We start from the raw sequence: 20,805 nt of genomic DNA on the forward strand, positions 1-20,805 counted from the left end.
GGGAATACAGTCGTAAGAACACCACCTTATCAGGGAATTTCCCTTGCCTCGTTTCAAAGGCACTCCCCCCTCCTCCACCCTTTCCCATCTTCTCCCGACAACACCCCAAAAATGGCACCTATCCAAACTCAATACCTAAGGAAGAGACCCACGCTGAGAACTGACCTCAGACAGGTCACTTTTCACATCAGTAAAAAAAAGGGAGTTGGACTGGAGATTTCCGTGATCCCTCTATGGCCTGCGGATTAGGGGGTGCAATCTAGTCTAATCCACTGCACCTCCTTGGGGAGCTGATTCACACGCGCACACACGGTGAATCCGTGCGCTTCCCCCCACTCCCCCAGGGACAGCCGGCTTACTGAGTTAACACAAAACACCCTCACACCACCCAGAAGAAGAGTCAGGACTCTCCCTCCCTCAGCTGGGCAGTCTCCGGAGGCTGCTGACATCACAAAGGTGTCAACTGGCAACCTCATTGTCACGTGGCTCTCCCCTGGCTCCCCTTCACTTGCGAACGCAGGGAAAGAGTGAGACCTTTTAAAGCCGCCAAGCCGGCAGGCTTCCAGCAGCAGTCTGGGAGTGAGCAATCAGCAGAGCCACCAAGCCGGGCGGCAGGGCATTGGGCCTCGCGTTTCAACTTCTGTTCAGTTCTCCTGTAATGGAAAATCGCTTCGCCCAAAGCCAGTGTTACAGTTCTTTCCAGCGCCCCACCCCCCGCCCCACCACGCCCCTCGGCAGCCTCCCGATCAGAGGGACAGCGCCCGCTGGAAAGTGGAAGGAGGGTAGTCGCCGCTTCTTACTATGTCCCGTGCTTCAGGCCCTGGGCCCGGGTGGTTACTCTTTTCCTTTGGAATGGGACTGGTATCGGGGTCAAGGTGTCCAAATAACTGTCAGTGTCAAGCCCAAGAAGTGATCTGCACAGGGGCCCAGTTAACTGAATACCCCTCTGACATACCCCTGAACACCCGGAGGCTGTACCTGAATGATAACAGCATCCTTTTTTTGCCAGCGATGAATCTAGGACTCCTCAGTGACCTTGTTTACCTGGACTGTCAGAAGAACCTGATTCAGGAGGTGATGGATTATACCTTCGTCGGGGTCTTCAAACTCATCTACCTCGATCTCAGCTTCAACAATTTAACCTTGATCTCCCCATACAGTTTCTCCATGCTCAGCAACCTGGTGCAGCTGAACATTTCCAGCAACCCTCATCTGTTATCACTCAACAAGTACACCTTTGCCAACACCACCTCTTTGAGGTACCTGGACCTCAGAAATACCGGCTTGCAGACCTTGGACCATGCCGCCTTCCATAACCTCATAACACTCCAGACCCTGTATCTGAGTGGAAACCCCTGGAAATGCAACTGCTCTTTCCTGGACTTCACCATCTACTTAATAATGTCCCCTCTGAACCATCCAGGTGAGGACTTGACTGGGTGTGGGGATGAGGATGTGATGGCATAGGAGGAATTGGTTCCAGAAAAAGTGAAGTCAAAAGATGGTCAGTGTGGGAGAGATGTCTGGGTAAAGTTGATTGAAAGCGTTATTGCTCTGCAGGATCCATCCTTGGGTTGACTGGAGAGGCAGTAAGGACCAGTAGAAAAAGTTCTAGAATAGCCATCCAAATAGCTGAGTTCTGCTGCCACACTCAGCCCTTACTACTTGGCTGCCCTTGGGGAAGTCACAAATTCTCTATGCCTCAGTTTCCTGATCCATAAAGTAGGGACAATATTACCAAACATACAGAGTTGTCATGTCAACAGGAAATGATATGTGTGGAAATGGTAAAGTACTGTAACTGCAAAGTGACAAAGAAATACAGGGACACTGTATTCCATTGGTAAACTATTTTAATCTGTTTAAGTCAGTGACTGACATTTTTCAGGATCTAAAAGTAAATTCAGTCATTCATAGCCAGCAGAAAATCCAGTGGTATGATATACAGAAGGGAAAGTTCAACAGAGACAGAGGAGGGGCACGTGAGCGACCTGGACATGAATGAGAGAGGGAGGAGAAGAGAAGGCATTTGATATCTTCTTTGTCATCAGATGCTAACCTCACAAGGAAGGAGAGCACGGCATGAATGGGTGGCGAATGGACCACCAGTGTCCACTGTGTCAAGCAGGGAGATTCCAATCTCACAGGCAGACTCTCAAGTCTTACCTGGTAGAGTTCCAAGCCAGTTGCTGCCACTCTATCCACTGTCTCCACCCCTCTGCCATGGTCCCTGGGGCACTCCAGTGCCTCATCCCTTCTTCTTTTCAGTGACTTTACTGTCCCATTCTCATCCTTCAATTCCCCCACTCCACCAATACCACTTTCACCCAGGGAAGTCAGAACTTCATAGAAGTGTGAAATAACCCCTCACAGAAAGCCTGGAGGCACTGATGTAGTTAAACCCTATCAGAACCAAGTCTCCTCTGCCTTCCCTGGGTGTGTGTTTTTGAAAATATTTTCATGCACCAGCTTCACAAAAGTCCTGCTGAAGTTTCCACCCTGAAGTCCTGCCCATGTGGCAATATTCTAGAAAGATTCCTGACCAAAATGACAGACTTTAAGGCGCACTAGGGGAGAAGGAGATGGGTGGTGAGAACAAGTAAAAATGTGCCCTCCTGGCTTTCCAATGCACGTGTCTTGAACTGTCTTCCAAGCAGGGGCTGGACTGTGATGAGGCAAGCAAGGCTCCCAGGATGCAGAATCGAAGGTGGCACTGAGACTGAGTGTCTCCTTAAATTTTGTGCCCGAGGCACCTGGCCCTGCTGCCAGGTACTTCAACATGAGTTAGAATAAATCAAAAGGAACAAACGTTGTCAGACCATCTTAACAGTACTAATCATAAAAGAACACAGGAGCAGTTTCTTGGGGGGCTCGCCTTGCCTCTCCAGTGATCATGCTTTCCACTTTTCTCAATGACTGGTGCTGTGCTGCTTTCTAGAAAGCTCTCTAAAAGAGGGTCAGTATTAATCATTCTCATGCATCAAATGTGATTCCCAAATGGGATTCTCCCTGTCAGTGTTCATGTAACTAGCCTGTGGACCAGCATCATCTTTTCTTGACACCTCCCCACCGTTCATACACATTTTCCTTGAGCAGAAACCACCAATTTGCCAGGAGGACCCCCTACTTAGCTGAAAAGGGTAAGTAGCTTGGCTTCTTCCCCAGTGCCTAAGCCTATCACTTCACCTCCCACCAAATCTCCCGTAATCAGAATTTTGCTTAAAACGTGTCTTCTCAGAACTTTCAGGCTAACTACTTTGGACTCCTTGACTCAATTCAATCCAGGATTGAAAAGGATTATAAACCAGGTCTGTTTCACTGAATATTTTCAAAAATGTCAGAGGCGGGTGTCTATCTTGTCAAGCTCATAAGCTCCTCATGAATAAAGAGTCTGGCTTTTGAGGCAGAAAAATCTTTCATCCACTGGCCAGTGGGAGCCCCCCACCCTGACACACACACACACACACACACACACACACACACACACACACACACAATTGCTAATCTGCTCATCTCCCTCTGCTGTTTGGTGGCATAGAGGAATCCTCCCAGTTCACTTCATACAGAAATATGGTCTCATTGCTCCAGTTCACTATTATTATCTCTTAAAAACAGCAGTGAGCCCCAGCCCAGACATAGAATAATTTAGCTTTGTACGGAGCTTTGTAGCTGCTGAAGTTTTTTCACACATGCTGTTTCAGTTTCTTTACTTGAGTGTCACACCAACCCTTAAATTTTGTGCTCTAGGACTGTGGAAGAGGCTAGGATGGGTATTTTTAACCCCTATCCTATGGTTGAGAAGATAGACTGATTCACCCAAAACTACACAGCTACTAAAAGGCAAGAAAATGGTTTGAACCTCCTGATTTCACATTCAAGTCTTTTCCCATGTGGCTACTCTCTCTTAAATCCTCAAATTATGGATCAAATTGGATCCATTGATCAAATTGGATCATAACTATGATCCAATAAGTCACTTTAGTTATAAATATGTCATGTTGTAAGCATATGCCCACAGCACCTAAATTTTAGCTTTATTTCCTACCTGTCCACACTTGGAACTCACACTAGATCATTTTCATTGGATAATAAACCCTAGTCATCATAAACTCATTATAATATGCCTGCACTTCCCTTGCGAACCGAGGTTTCACCCCAATCTACCCGAACTCTAAAAGAATGAACCTAACCTCAGTGTTTGCTCTCCTTTGCATGTTATTCAGTCTGGTTCTCCCTTTCCATACACACACACACACACACACACACACACACAAAACCACAAACATACACATGAACACACACGCAAACACATACATACATGCACATATACAAACACAAAGTTGTATCTACACAAACATACCACACATACATATATACATAATTACATACACACTCACCCACATATTACATATGCATGACACACATACACATATAAATGCACAGATACACATCAATACATGAACACACACACACACACATACACAAAAAGCTGAAAACACTCACACAATAAAATTCATTAGATGCTTCTCTTGCCCTTTAGTCAGACCTCAACATAATGGAAGATGTTTATTTCATGTGACTCTCATATGATGATTCATGTCTCTGTTAGGTGGAAATACCTTTGCTATTTACAAACACTCTAGTTGAACTCTCAACCTTTAGCCCACCTATTATACCACATTTTCTATCAAAACGGTACTCTCTGGCATGTTCTAGAATGGGGTCTACACTTCTCTTCCCCATGTGCCCAAATTTCAGGATACAGGAAGAAGTTCTATGAAATAAGCTAAATAACCTGGTTATTTATGAAGGAGAATCCAACTTAAAGATGGGTTTCGTTTTAGACCCAGGGAGATACTAAACCTCAGTATTGGGAGATTTTGCCTGCAGTGCAGTACTGAGGTCTGCATGACAGCAGAATTCCAGTATATAGACCCCTTGAAAAGCAAGGCAGTGAAGTAAGAGACTTCCATGCTACCACTCAGCTCACACATTCATCCATTTAAATATTTCTTGAGTGCCTATTATGTGCCAAACAAGCGTTCATAGAGGTAGCTAGCCAAGAACCCTGGTGTTGTGCATTGAGACTCATCTGACTATGGGCCACCTGCACCTTATGTGTCCCATGGTCCAATTAGGCGCAGCAGAACTAACCTCACTGGACACAGCAAGACAAAAAAGGCAAGCATGTGCCTTTTGGGGTAGAACAATTACTTCGGACAGCCTCAGCTACAGGTGGTGAAGGACGGCCACCATACAGGCAGGAGAGCCCAGTGTGAAGAGCTCAGGTTCTGGAATGTAACTGTTGTGGATCATAACCCTAGCCCTGCCACTTAGTATCTGTAGGAGATAGATAATTTACTTAACCTCTCCACACTTCAATTTCTTCATCTTTCAGACAGGTCTAATAATAGAACCAACCTGTCTAGGGCTGGTGTAAGGATGAAATGAGAACATTTATAAACTGCCGTTAACATTAAGCCTGGCACACCATAAACATTCAATAAACAAATGGTTGGCAGATGTAGGAAAGATACAGGATACTAAGAGAGTAGCAAATATCAGTCAGGTGGTCCCAGGGACAAGCAGTGGACTTCAGGAAGGCTCAGCCTTATTGGAGGACAGTGTACCCTGTCCAGGAGACATGACCATACAGATGCATATGGGGATATAAATAGGAGATGGGAAGGTAGGCAGCAGGTCCCAGGATTCTAATCCCTGAGAATGGGACAGAGGGAATCCTGGAGTTGAATATTGGATGAGTTATGAATACAGGAGTTCAGACCCTGGGAAATAAAACCAGAAGCTGAAATCAAGGCTTGGTCTCAGCCCAGGCCATGAGACTCAGGGCTGTGCCAGCAGCAGCAAGGTGGCTCTTCCTGAGTCACCTGAGTCTGGAACTGAAGTTCTACCTTAAACACAAACCCCACTTCCAGAAACAGGTGTGAACATGCAGACATCTTTCAAGGGATGAGGGCAAGGAGGTCAGTTCAACTATGGGGCAGACATGGCCTTGGGAGAAGGAAGTCACCTACATGGTGTAATTTTGTGATCTGAAGAGTAATGAGTAGTCTTTTTGCCCCAGTCTCTCCCCATCCACAGCCTACCATTGGGCTAAAATTAGCCATTAGAGATTCATCCTTCTGGGTCCCTAAAAGTGCTCCAATCTTGAAAAAGACTGTGAACAAATATGTAAGTTCCAGGGCAGAATAATACAGGTGCCCCTAAGCTTTTATCAACTTTCATATCAGAGGGAAGAGTGAGTGCTTGGGAAATGCAATTAGCTAAGATTAATTCTGCAGCAGTGGGGGAACCTTGAAGGAAACCAAGATCCAGGAAAGAAATGGAGAGGTGTTAAAACAAAAGAAATGAGGGCAATAATATGTCCTTCCCCTATGTCACACCTTGGCTAAGTTCACCCCCCACAGAGGGGCTGTAGAGGAGGCTGAATGTTTTATTCACCGTATTTCATCACAAGGTTACAGCAGATAGGAACCTCAAAACTTTCCCATATTGACAAGAGATTTGGCACTATTATCAAAAGTCTTCCTCAGAGGAAACCCTCCAACGATATACTCACCAGATGCACTGAAAACTGCCCAGTCCTCAAAGAGTTTATGTATTCACTTTCCAAACACAAAAATCATAGCAGGAATGGAGGTGAGTTGAAATGTGCTGGTTGCCTGGATGCTCTGATCAATACAGAGTTAAAACAGGTCCACAGATTCCATTTCCTTTTTGGCTCAGGTCAGAAAATAGGAGAACTAATTCCTGGCTGGAACTGTAATTTTCCAGTCATTAATGCTGCTTGAAGGTGAGAGTAGAAATTGAGCTCTTCCCAGGAGAGAGCTCCCCAGCAGGACAGGGTTGAATGCCTCTGAAGACGCTCTCAAAAACTCACGTAGCTCTAAGCTCCTGGACAGAAAAAGCCTGGCTTCCTACATCCCCTCCACCCTCAAAGTCTGGTCCAGCACTGTCCAACAAAAGCTTCTGCAGCAGTAGAAATGGTCTAAACCTGTACTGTCCAATACACTACCCACTAGCCACATGTGGCTGTTGAGCTCTTGAAATTAGACTAGTGGAACTGAGGAACTGAATTTTTAATTTTACATCATTTCAATTCATTTAAATAGCCACATGTATGGCTAGTGGCCACCATATTGGTGGGTGAAGCCTTTAATATAGGAAGATATAGGAAGCTTAAGCTGGAACTTTAGAATCTAGCCACCTCCCAGGTAAGTGGCTATAGAGCCCAGCCCAGTGTGGAGATCTTCTGGCACCCAAGTTCAATATTTTCTCCCATGCCATGATATTTCCTTACTATCAGGCACATCACATTCTATTCAACTCTGAAACATTTATTGTATGTTTATTACATGCCCAACATTGTATTTATGTTGCTGGGGTGCTTTATCACAGGGAAAGAAGTCATAATTCCTGTCTTTAATAAGGCAAATCTAGGGATACAAGAGAGAGAAAATGTAGTTGAAAGCCAGGAAGCCTGATCCCAGTCATGCCAGTGTGTGATTTGGGGCAAGTCATTTTTCCCTCTGAGTCTCATTTGTCTCTGAAATAAGGGAATAGGATTAAATACTCTATGAATCCCTTCTAGTTGGCAGCTTATGGACCTAATTAGAAAGATAAGATGCACTTAGATGAAGGAAGAGGAGAGCAGTGGTCAGCAGACAGGGTCCCAGATGAGCAAGTGCACAATGAGTCCGTGTCGAGGTGCAGGTGTTCCTAGAGATGAGGGCAGTGGTCACACAATTAGGAAGTGCAACCTCTAACTCCTGCACTCTCCTGCCTCCTGTCTTAAGCAATGGCCTTGAACAATGCCTGGCCTTGAACAATGCCTCCACCTCCCAGGCACTCAGTGCCCTGGACTTTCCTTCCAGACCTGGCCTGCTCCGCCAGTGATTCTCAAACTGTAATGAGCACAAGAGCCCAGGCTCCATATCCAGAGGTGATGACTCAGTGAGATTTTGGGGCAGGTGCTCCTTAGGCCACATTTTGAGAAACCCTAGGACAATGGTCTGGGTTCTAGTTCTATGGTGGCTGCTACAACTGGTGAATAAATTGATTTGCACTAAGATGTTAGTAGCTAATAATGTTTTGATATGTCTCCCTCAAGGGGCATTTGCAATGTAACAGGGAACAACCAGAAACAGTGAGAATTCAGAAAATCACAGGCTACTAGCGTAGATGTGGAGGTAGTCTCAGGACAGAGGGTCCATCTGTGTCAACCCTTAAATTATAGTCCTTAGGCAGTCCTGCTTAGTCCGATGGTGGGGCCCACAATTCAAAAAGAGGAGTCCGGGCAGGAGTGCTGCCGAGGCAGGGAGACAAAGTCACTCAGGGACATCTGCAGGGAGCAGATGGGTTGGGTCATGTGCTGTTTCAAGTACAAGTCATTCTGAGGGCATTTTGAACAGGGAACATCTCAGTTTCATTCTGAGGCTATTTCATCCTGTATTCAAGGCTGCTCTCATAGTATAATGGCCCCATTTCAATCCACCAAGTACAAAATCATCTACAACTGCGCCAAAACTTAGATTTCCAGAATGAATTCAGGTCCTCACACCCTTCCACTATTAATGCTAACCCATCTCCTCCATCAGGGAAATTGCAATAAAGACCAGACACCAAAAAAGGGAACAGCTGGGCAGCAGTCATTGCCAAGGCTGTCAGCTGCTCCGCTAGCACATCTCTCCCACCTGATCACGAACACCCTGGCCTTGTGGCTCCCTCCTGCTGAGAGCCAGAGGAGCAGCCTCATGAGGACAATGAGGGGGCTGAGAGGGGTGAGACTGGGTCAGTGATCCCTAAATCATCCAGAAAATTCGAGAAGCGATGGGGATGGCAAGCATGTGCAGTTTGGGAAGGACCTCTAACTCAGCCCTGTTGGAATCCCTGAGGGTGGGTGATCTAAAGTTCCCTCAAGCTCAGAAATGCCAGACCTCTATGCATGGCCCCTCTGATCAACCAACGCCACTCAGGCCCCTAGAAGGAGGCAGTGCAAGGCCAGCCAAAGCAGCCAACCTCAGTTTCTTCATCTCTAGAGAGGAAGAATTCCCCAAGCTGTAAGGAATCCAGCAAAGCGTGGTTGCAGCTAGAAAGAGAAGTGGGAGTCCGGCCATCTAGGGCCTTTGTTTATGGTTTTTCTAGAGAACATGCAATGTATCCTGAGAAGTTTTGACAGGCAGGTAAGATGGATACAGGGCTAGGAGGCTTGTATGGGCATTCAGACAAGAGAGGATGGCAGCCTATGGCAACAGTGTGGATGAAGAGGTACAGACAGGTCGGAAGGAACTGTTTGGAAGGTAGAAGCAACAGGACTTGGGACTGAACTAGACCCTCCCAGAGTTCCCTGTGCTCCCTTTGTGACTCTTAGCACAATTAACAGATTTGTATTAATTTAACATTTGTCTTCCCTGATAGACAGGAAGGTCGGTAAGAGCAAAGAGCAGGTCTGAATCTTCAGAAAGATTCAGACACAGAGAAAATGCTCAAGAAATATTTGAGTGAATAAAAAATCAATGAGACATCGAAAATAAAGGAAAGGAAAAAAATCAAGTATTGGCTTGGACAGCTATGGGGGCTCCACTGAGAGGAGGGGTAGTGAGGGGGTTAGGGGAGAAGCCAAGTCCCATCTTGATCGTGTTGAGTGGGAGGTCTTTGTGAGCCAGGAGGCATTTGGATATTCTGACCTGAAATTCAGAATGGAGAATAAAATATATGTTTGGAAATCATCAGCTCACTGGTGATCATCAAAACCAAACAAAGGATGAGATCAGCCAGGGAAAGAGTTTAGAATGAGAGGGTAACAGGGCAAGGACAGAAACTTTGGGGAATGCCAACATATTGAAGCATCAAGTAAGAAGAGCAGAGAACTTAATAAAGTGAAGGGACCAGCAATGGAAATATGGTGCAGGGTGGTGTGGTCTTTCTAGACAGAGGGAAGATTAAGTGCAAAGGCCCTGGGGTGGAATGAGCTCAATGTAGCAGAAGGTGGGTATGGCTGAAGCGGAGTGAAGCCAAGGTAAGAAATGAGGTAAAAAATCAGAGGCCAGATCTTATAGGACCAACAGGCCATGGAGAGGCTTTTGACTTTATTCTAAATGTGACAGGAAGTCATGAAAGGGTTTTGAGCAGGAAGTGACACGATCTATGGTTTACAGCTGGTTCCCACTGCTAAATGGAGAGAGACTGTGGAAAGTGGGGACACAAGTTAAGAGGCTGTCACAGTTCAGGTGAAGGAAAGACTGTGGCTTGGCCCAGGGTAATGGTTCAGAAGATAAGAAGAGGTAAGAATTGGGATATATTTTGAAGGTAGGACTAACAGGATTGTCTCATGGCTTAAATTATGGGATGTGAGAGAGGAAACAGGAAGGGCTCCCAAGTTTCTGCCTGGGTGACTGGTGAACGGTGCTGCCTTCCACCACTGAACTTTTCTAAATTGCCTATTATCCATGCGGATAATAACTGTCCACTATCTGGATTTTTCTGAGAGGATGAGTTATCATTCAGCAGGTCCTAGGCCTAACAGAGCAAACTAGGGTTTGCCATTAGCTTCCAGGAACTGCCTGGTACCATCCCCCAGGCCTGTCATGTAGCTGGCTCCCCTCCTCCATTAAAACCTGCTCAAGAAAGGCAGTAGCAGGGGTTCCCCAGGGAAGGGCTTAAGTCATTGGCTTCTTTTTCGGAGGACTTTACACTTTAAGCCTTCTTTTATCAGTGGAATGAAAGGTTCTATCTCCTGCTGGCAGAATTTTGGGTACTGACAAGCACATGAGAAGTATTATGAGGAAAAGGGGTCTTTCTACCTCTAAATCTTGCCCATATACAACCACTTATACAAAAAAAAACAGTCCTGTAGCCTAAAGCACCCTTAAAGCACAAGAATAATCAGGTTGAACTTGCTGGATTTCAAGGTTGTTCCTGTAATGTTCCAAGAGTCTATGAATCAGGTTTAACCTTTACCAAAATATGAACTCTTTATCCAAGGGAAAAAATTGTATCAGATAAGAACTGTACTGCCCAAGCCCAAATCATCCAAAGCCAAGGATGCTTCAGACCGGGAGTCAGCACACATTTTCTATGAAAGGGCAAATAATAAATATTTTAAGCTTTGTGGGTCTTTGTTGCCACTATTCACTCTGTCATTTGTAACATGAAAGCAGCCATAGAATATACATGAATGAATGGGCATGGCTGTGTTCCAATAAAACTTTATTTACAAAAACAGGCTGCAGGATGGATTTGGCCCACAGGTTGTAATTTGCTGAAGCCTGGCTCATGCCATCAAGGGAAGACAGCTGGGTGATGAGGAAAAGGAGCTCTAGGGAGGCAAAGGTAGGAGCAAATGGAGGACTGGAAATGCTCAGAGGACCATGCATGAGGGTCTAAGAAGGGAGCCTTGTTGGCCAGTTGGCTTTGGTGGTGCTGGGCTGCTATATGGTCCAGTCTAGGTTTCCCTCTAGGGAGTCTTCTCTGGGCCACCCATAGTACAGCAGAATATGATAGTGATCCCTTCAAATTCCATCAGAAACCAGTCCTAAACAGCAAGGCCAAAAATATGAGTTTAAGAACTGCTGTATGAGATTAAACCAATAATCCACTCATTCTCTATGCATTCAATAGACATTTATCAAACCTCTATTGTGTACCAGGCACTAGGGCTACAAAGGTGAACAAATAGGGTCTCTGCTCTCAAACAGTAATTGGGAAATAATAATAACTACCTTTTGCCATCATGCTGGCAGCCCTTGCATCCTCAGCCCCTTCCCCATCTGCACTTACCCTCATTTCCTTCTCTGCAGTCTCAGAGGACACTTCAAGGCTTACCCCTCCATTTGAACAGAACAGTCATCTGTTCCTGCCTCCTCCAGGACTTCACACCCCTTAGCTCACTGAATCCTTCCCCAGACTCTCACAAGGTAAGCAGGGATTGGTATTAGCCTAGTGTAGAGTAGTCCAAGGTGGCAAGAGGTTAGCTGACCCACCTATAGTCTTCTATCTCCCCAGGTTCCCTTTCCTCCAGTCGAGCATTATGTCAATGACATTGACCCCAAGAGGCATTAATAACAAACAATATTTAATTCACTCAACAAACATACTTTGAGCTCTAGTATGTGTTAAGCACTATTCTAGATGTTGAGGACACAGCAGTGAAAACAAATCCATGCCTTCATGGAGTTCATAATCTAGTGGGCGGAGGCAGACAAATGAATAGGTAGTTGACAAATACATAATTTAGCTGGAGAAAAAAATACTGAACATCTAATGATGTTCAGGCAAGCTAGGGCCTAAGGAGGAGAAATGAGGGAATTAGGCCTTTCTCTAGGCTCCAGGTGGAAGTTTCATGACAAAGTGCTTAAGCTGTTAGAAACTGGTATTTGCTCTCCAAGTTGCAGTGTAATTGAGAGAGAAGTCTCCAAATTCTATCCTCTCACTCTACGTGGCCACCACATGGAGGCTGGCCTCCTCCACTCAGCCCAGACAGTTCCTAAGCAAGACTGCCCAGGGAGCTCAGAGCAGCCTGCTCCTCTGGAGAGCTAAGCAGACCCCAGAACTGTGGTCACTTCTGCAGACCAAGAAAAGGAGCAGTTCCTCTTAAAACCACCAGGTTCAAGCTGGCTTTCTGAAGGAAGGCTTTCTGGGCTCCTGCATTAACAGGTGTGGTTCTGGGCCCCAGAAACTCTTGCTCCTCCATGCATTCGATTTTGGCAGACAGGTTTTCCACCTGTGAGCAACGTGCCACATGTGGAACTAAATAAGGGGGTAGTTTATGTTTCCTTAGGAACTATTTGCAGGAAGAATTTAAACATTAATGATGCCTGTAATTGTACCTGGGCACTTTAACTGGGGCAAATGTCCTGCACCCGTGAAGTAGAGCTGAGGAAGTGATAAGATGGGGCTTAGTCACATGTTTGTAATGTGAATGAAAGCCCTGGGATTGTGCAGCGCACAGAACACACAGCAGTACCTGATAGCCTTTTCTCAGAGGCAAGGAGATCAAGAAAGGCAGAGACAGAATAATTGATGAACAATTTTTTTCATTCTGTAGTCTGGGAATAATTAAAACTACTTAGTGGGGTGCTCAGGAGTAGAGTTTAATTCTATGAAGCACCTTATATGGTGTCTAGCACATATCAGACACTCCAGGATGAGTAGATAGGTCTATAAACTCTCAAGTCATCATACTAGACTAGGAAAAGAATGCATGACTAACAAGCTAAAGAAGAGGAAATGAAATCATAAAATAGAAGGAACATAGTCAAGGGATGGGATCATTTAAAAAGTAGGACAAATGGAAAACAAATAGTTAATCCAAATATACCAGTCTAACATTAAACATTAATGATTAAAATACAAAGTTTGCTAGATTGATGAAAAACAAAACCCAACTACATCCTGCTTACTAAATATACCTTAAGTATAGAAACATAGAAAGATCAAAAGTAAAAGGATGGGAAAAGCTACACAATGCAAACACTAACCAAAAGAAATTTGGTACAGCCATACTAATGTAATCAAACAGAGTACACTTTAAGTACGAAGCATTACTACAGATAATAAGTGATATTGATCAATGAGAAAAGGGTAAATCTACCAAGAAGAGGTAACTTTATATGCATCTAATAATATAGCTTCAAAATATGTAAAGCAAAACTTGACGGAATTATACAGAGAAGTAGACAACTGCATAATCATAACTGGTGACTTTAACATACTTCCCCTGTAACTAATAGACAACTAACAATCTAATAGTAACTGAGACAATAGTTTTGAAAAGTCAATAAAGATATAAATAAAAATAAATAAAGGGCTTCCTTGGTGGCGCAGTGGTTGGGAATCCGCCTGCCGTTGCAGGGGACGCGGGTTCGTGCCCCGGTCCGGGAAGATCCCACATGCTGCGGAGCGGCTGGGCCCGTGAGTCATGGCCGCTGAGCCTGCGCGTCCAGAGCCTGTGCTCTGCAATGGGAGAGGCCACAACAGTGAGAGGCCCGCGTACCGCAAATAAATAAATAAATAAATAAACAAACAAACAAATAAAGATACAGAAGATCTGTGTAAAACCACACCCTAATCAACATACAATGTACTCAACAAAGACAGAATACATTTTTTTCAGTGCACGTGCAAAAACTACTAAAATCGACTTTATGTCCAGCCATAAAGCAAATTCTCGATAAATCTCAAAGGATTGAAATCATAAAGAGTATATCTCTGACCACAGTAGAACTGAACTAGAACTCAATAATAAAAACATTACTAGAAAATCCCCAAATACTTAAAAATTAAGTAATTCATTCAGTGAATGATAGCTCTTATTATCAAGAGCAGTAATGATCAGACATGGATTATGTCGTCAAGAGCTAAAAATGTCTCTAGTAGGAGAGAAAAGATGTACCCCTTTTCTAGCAAATAACCACCAAGCAACATAGAATGTGATAGGTGCAGTAAGAATGATACTAGGAAATGCTATAGATGAGCTCGGAGTGGGAACAATCACATGACTGCCCTCTGACGTGGTTTGGGAAGGGTTATTGGGGGTAGATGCATTTACACTAGACCTTGAAGGATAGGAAGGACTTGATCACGCAAAAATTAGAGGAAGAGATATTTGATGCAAAAAGAGCAGTGTAACAAAGCTAACTACAGATAAGGGGGATATGTAATCAAGGAATAAAGACAGTTTAATTTGACAAGGGCAGTGTACTGGGAGAACTCAGAAGTAAGGTGGGAAAGGTAGGAGGGGGCAGATCCTGAGGGCTCTGAACACCAGGCCAGTTGATCTGGATGTTATTCTGAGCCCCACAGGGGAGTCAGAGGAGAGTTTTGATCCAGAGTGTGCCTGGCAAGAGCCTAGCTTGCAGAAGGGGAAATCTGGCAGGAGTGTGTGAAATGGTCCAGAGCTGGGAAACTGGGAATGGGTGGAGACAGACCTGCTAAGAGTTGAGAGCTCACACCTTGGCAGTGACAGGCAATGAGGGGGGGGAGAGTGAATACAGCAGTAGAAAAACCCTCCCCACAGATCCACCCACATCCCTCACTTAAAAGCAGCCTAACAATGCATTAAAATCACTGCCTAATTGCTCCTTTCAAGGTAATGCTCCAAAATGAAGAAATATGCGTTTAATGTTTAGTCTCATCTCTGCCACCCAAGCCCCAATTTAAAAGCCTAATCTTTTTAAAAATAGAATGAGATAAACTGCCGTAGGCACACTCCAGACCCTCAGAATCCCATGTTCTCCTTTCTCAAATACATCTTTCTTTGTATATTCCCATGTGGTGTCTTTGGCAGCTTGGGCAGGTGACTTAAGCCCTCTCTTGCTAGAATTCCTGAAGATGGCAGGAGCCTCCCCTGCTCCTCACCAGCCCCACACTCTTGGGCCTCCTGGGCAAAACCCCAGAGGTCCTGGAACCAGGCTGAGTAGAGACAAGTCTTGAGGTGTAATTGTGTTCCTCTCCCTTTACAGCACCCTGAGATGGAGGCCCAAGACCCCTTTCCCTCTCCCATGGGCCAGGGTTGCCCTGAGGGCCACTGTCTCACACTCATTCTAGAGAGGGGTTTCTTCCTCTCCTTTCCTCTGTAATCTTTGTAACCAGTGGATGTAGCAGCCCCCATGCCGGCTTCCTCCTCATATGTCTACAGCCTCCTCCATCAAGGAGCCCTCACAGCATCACAGACTTCAGGCCATCTTCCTGAAAGTAACAAATGACTTCACTATAGGTGCACTGACCCAGAACCAGGGTGCAGGGAATAGTGTCCAGCTTGGAGAGGACTTAGCGCTCAGCCTGGACAGCTCTCTCTAGCCACCCAAAGCCAGCTGCCTCCTACCCAGTCAGCTCACTTCTGTATTCCTTTCCCTAATTCTCCTGCTTCTAGCTCCAGTCCAAGCCTGATTTCCCTCACATCCTTGGTCACCAAGGATATCAGTGTCTTCACATAGTCTGGAGTTTCTACCCTGATCTCGGTGAAGCTTCTCCCCACACTTGCCTCTCTCTGTATCTCCCACTTCTGCAAAAAAAGCTCAGATAGCTCAGTCTGGGTTTTCTCTGTCTCCTGTCCCCTGCCTGGAACCTGCAGGTTATCCAAAACCTTCAAGTTAGGAAACCTTCCTGAGTCTCAGTTTCCTTATGTGTAAAACAAGGATGATAGTGTGTATCAACGTTGCTGTAAGAATTAAACGAGATAGCATTTGTATATCACTTAGCATGTAGACAGAACTTGGTAAATATTAGCTGCTATTATGATTTGGATCATAGTTGTCTCAAGCCCTGGTCTCAACCCTGAATGTGAGCTCATTTATCTAATGCTCATTTATATTCACCTGGACACCACTCACAGGCACCTCAGCATCAACACAGAGGAGTATATGGAGCTAGAAAAATGCAGGGCTGATGACAGAGCTCTGAGTCATCTGTGCATCTATTGTGCACAGTGTATTGTGTGCACTATTGTGTACAATAGCTTGCCTTCTCACCTGCGGCAGTTAAATCCTCCTAACTACCCTGAGAATAGGTAGTGTTCTTTGTAAGATGAGGCAATGGTATTCAGAGACAGAGTCAGACATCCTGCTGAAGTTTACCGAATTAGTAAGTAACAATGGGTTTGAACCCTAGTCTGTCTGGCTCCAGAGCCCACTTTGCCTTCTCTTATATACTGAAGTCTGCAGTGCTTGGTGTGGAAAGGTGCTCAGAGAAGAAGCCAGGCAGCTGAGTCAGTGGCTAAAAAGGACTGAAAACTCATGTAGATCATATGATCATCCAATGATACCAACATCACCACCGAGAAACGGAACTGCTTCCGGTATTAGCTGTCTCTTTTCCCTGAGCTCCGCCTTGATTTCTCCAGGTTGGGGGCAGGTGGGGCTGAGGGTGAGGCATAGAGAGCACACAGTAGGCATTTCCAGAGAATTTTGTCCCTCCTAAATGGTGTGCGATGACATTGGGTGGCCTTAGTGATCCCTGGCTGGGCTCAGGAACAGGACAAGGGAAAAGGACAAGGTGGAGGGGGAAGGAGGGGGTCAATAAGAGGAAGGGGAGACAGAGATGATGAACACTGGTGGAGTTTTGTGGAGTGTCAACACTCCATGGCAATTTTGCTTAAGTTTCCAACCTCCCAGCTCCTGCTGTGGTCTCTCGTTCCTTGAGGAGCCTTAAAAAGCAAAGCCCATTTTCAGGAGGTGAATCTGAACACAGCTAAGCCTAGGGCAAAAAGCAGTCCAGGAGCAGTCTCAAACCTTAATGTGCTCAGAGATCACCTGGGGATCTTGTTAAGATTCAGATTCTGATTCAGGAGGCCTTGGGGTGGTGCCTGAGATTCTGCATTTCTAACGGGGTCCATGTGATGCCGATATCGCTGGCCCGCAGACCACACTTTGAGTAGCGAGAGTCCAGACAGCCTCTCCAAGTCCCTGGTGGCCTCAGGACCCTGGGAGTTCTGCTGTTTCAGCACTCTGCCTGCTGTGTGTTTCCTCTTAGATGAACAAAATGCCACGTGCCTGGAGCCCACAGAACTGGCAGGGTGGCCCATCACGAAGGTGGGGAACCCGCTCCGGTACATGTGCGTCACGCACCTGGACCACCAAGACTACATCTTCCTGCTGCTCATTGGCTTCTGCATCTTCTCCGCGGGCACCGTGGCCGCCTGGCTGACGGGCGTGTGCGCCGTGCTCTACCAGAATGCCCACCGCAGATCAAGCGAGGATGAGGCAGAGGACGAGCTCGGGCAGAGGGTGGAAGTCAGCAGGAGGATTTTTCAAAGCAGGGTGGACTCTGGCCAGGACGGGTTTCCTCAGCTGATTTAGTTGCCAGGCGCTGCTGTCTGATAGACCTTTCCCAGGCTCCCTGCTTTCCATCTTGCCCTCCCCTTCCCACTCCTCAGAGCTGTCTTAGAGATTGAAGCCTATTAGTAAAATAAATAAAACATTTGGTGGCCATTTCACAGGTTGGTCATTTCCTGTTCAAGCAACCCAAGGATAATTCCTTGATCTCAGAAGGATGGCATAGAACAAAGTCTAGAGAAGCTGTTGGAGGCACCTAAATGCTGAGGAAGGCCACCCCGAAAGCGGGCTAACTTGTGTTTGATGAGCACCTACTATGCTATGCCCCTAAACTAAGTGCTGGAGGGAGGGATGTGACAAATGCAAGATTTGAGATCCGTCCTCAAAGAGCAACAATTTAGGGCAGGGCTGGGGGGGGGCAGTCAAGATTAAAATGATTCAAATGGAGAAAAATACAAGGCAAAATGACAAGGACTAACATGAATGGAATATGTCTATGGGCTATCTTCACACTTCACCTCCTAATTATCACAACAATCCTACTTTACAGTGGCACTATTTTACTCAAATGGTAAGCAGTACAGCCTCCCAAAGTCCACATTCTTTCCTTTAAACAAAGCTGCCTTTCAAAGAAATGTTTAGCAACATAACCAAAGGTTCGTCGTGTCAGCCTTGGACAAAACGAAGGAGAGAGGCACACAGAGCCGGCCACCACTTACTGAGGCCTTACCAAATGCCCAGTATCCTACCACGCTTCAGAAGCATTTTCTCATGGGGTTAATCCTCACAACAACCAGGTCAGGAGGTCATTGTTTCCTCATTTTTCTGATGCTCAGAGAAACCAAGTAACCAGCTCAAGATCACACAGATGATAAGATGCAGAACAATTGCTGCACCTCAGGCTGCCTGACCCCAAAGCCCATGCTCTATGCAATGTGACCTCTTGTCTCTGATAAAGCAGAATAGCTAAGTATGTACCCATATGGTCCTGCTCTCAGGAGTGCTTAGAAGAAGGGAAAGAAAGCAGAAGGCAGGGGTGGTTCAACCCAAAGACCCATTCCAGGTTTTCCCTTTCTCTCTACCCAGATCAAATCATGCTCACGTTCAAGACTAGATCAAAGGCCCGCCCATGGAGCTAGCTGTCCCTAAACCCCCAACCAGACCTGCCTTTACCTCTGCACTTCCGCTGTGAATTGCACATTATTCCCCCAAATTTGTCTGGTGTGATGGTTAAGAGCATGGGTTCACAAATAGGATTCCTACCCCTGGTTTTGTCCTTACACCTGTGTGAACTTGGGCTTCCTACTTGTCATGACCTTGAGGACAGAGACTGCCTGTTATTCTCCATGGACACAGCACATGCCTTACACAAAGTAGGGGCTCAATAAATGTTTATTATTGCATTCTATTTAAATCCCAGCTCACCAATCATTCTTATTCTGTTATCCCGATTGTGAGGGGTGACCATGGACAAGTTATTTAACTTCTCTGTGCCTCAGTTTCTTCATCTGTAAATGGCACTCATTATAGTGCTTACATCACAGAGGGATATTGTGGAACTAAAATGAATACCAATTATAATAATATATCCTGGATAATTTTAGACTTACAGAAAAATTACAAAGAGAGAACAGAGAATTCCCATATAGCCTTCACCCAGTTTCCCCTAAAGTTAGCTCATATTACAGTTATCTCACAGTACATCCGTCACAACTAAAAAAGTAACATTGGAATACTACTATTAACTAAATTTCAGACTTTATTTGGATTTCACCAGTTATTCCCCAATGTCCTTTTTCTGTTCCAGGATCCAATCAAGGTTACCACATTTGCATTTAGGATATTCTTTAAAATAACAATATATCTAACATTTATTGGGCATTTCTGTATGTCAAGCATAGTTCTGAGTGTTTCTATATATATTGACTCATTTAACTGTCAAAATAACCCTGTGAGGTGGATATTATCATTATTATTACCCCCATTAGATAAGGAACTTAGGGCTTAAGTAACTAGCTCAACATTACACAATAAGACCAGAAGTCAAACCAGCTCTGTCTGACTGTTTTCCCCAAACCACTAGTCAATAGTAGCTCTCAAGAATTTAAACTACCAAGATAGTCTTGGCAAAAGAAATCTGAATTGCAGCTTTGCACAATAGTTTCTCCCCTAAGAGGCCCTGGATCTTTCCACACACACACACAAAATTGGACTCAGCATCTTCTCTGACTGGCCCTGAAGAGACTGCAGTGAATGGGCAGAATTAAGATGCTCGGGGATCTTACAGTCCAGTTTGGTTGAGACATAAGTAAACATGTGATTTCAGGCCAGAGTGGTAAGTGAAAGGTAGGCCTCGGGGTTCAAAGGGACACAAAGGAAGGATACCTAACCCAGAAAATAGTAGGGAGTCTTGAAAGGCTTCCCTGAGGAAGAGACATCTAAGCTGAGACTTGAAGGTTGAGTTGAGATGAGCCAGGCAAAGTGGCAAAGAATATATGTGGGCTAGGGGGACATTCTAAGTAACAAGAACTACACATGTAAATGCCCAGAAGTGGGAAAGAGCCTGACATGTCATTATAGCTAGAATATAGAGTGGAAGGAGAGGAAGACAGGAGATATCATGTAAGAGAGAGACCCAAGTCCAGACTCTGAAGTCCTTACGCATACCTTGTGTTACACAGGGTTATGATAGGTTCTGCTGCAGTAACAGATAAACCCTAAAGTTTCCTTGGCTTAACACAACAAAGACAATTTTCACTCATGTAAAGTCTGATGTGGGAAGAGCAGCCCTCCTCCATCCTGCAGCTACAGCCTCTAGAACACGAGCCTCAGGTCCACTGCAGAAGAGAGAAGAGATGTAATAGGCATGTAGCTCTTACCTCCCCAGGCCTGGAAATGACATGTCACTTTCCCTCACACTTTGCATGTTCCCAACCTCATGGCAGTCTGTGTGCCAGGAAAGCAAAATACGATGGTAGACAAAACACTGCGTCTAGCCTACTGTGATAAGGAA

The 20,805-nt window shown here is 45.3% G+C and overlaps 1 protein-coding gene across 1 annotated transcript; it reads left to right on the forward strand.

Annotated features, from left to right (window-relative positions):
* Positions 1-801: 801 nt before the first annotated feature.
* Positions 802-17,816, forward strand: LRRC52 (leucine rich repeat containing 52; the record flags this gene model as incomplete). Its single annotated transcript, XM_082613899.1, has 2 exons — positions 802-1,423; positions 17,491-17,816. 2 exons carry the CDS (start codon positions 802-804, stop codon positions 17,814-17,816), a joined length of 948 nt encoding a protein of 315 aa, XP_082470025.1.
* Between the last annotated feature and the right edge of the window lie 2,989 nt (positions 17,817-20,805).

Source organism: Mesoplodon mirus, assembly GCF_964341445.2.
Source record: "Mesoplodon mirus genome assembly, chromosome: 3".
Lineage (NCBI taxonomy): Eukaryota > Metazoa > Chordata > Mammalia > Artiodactyla > Ziphiidae > Mesoplodon > Mesoplodon mirus.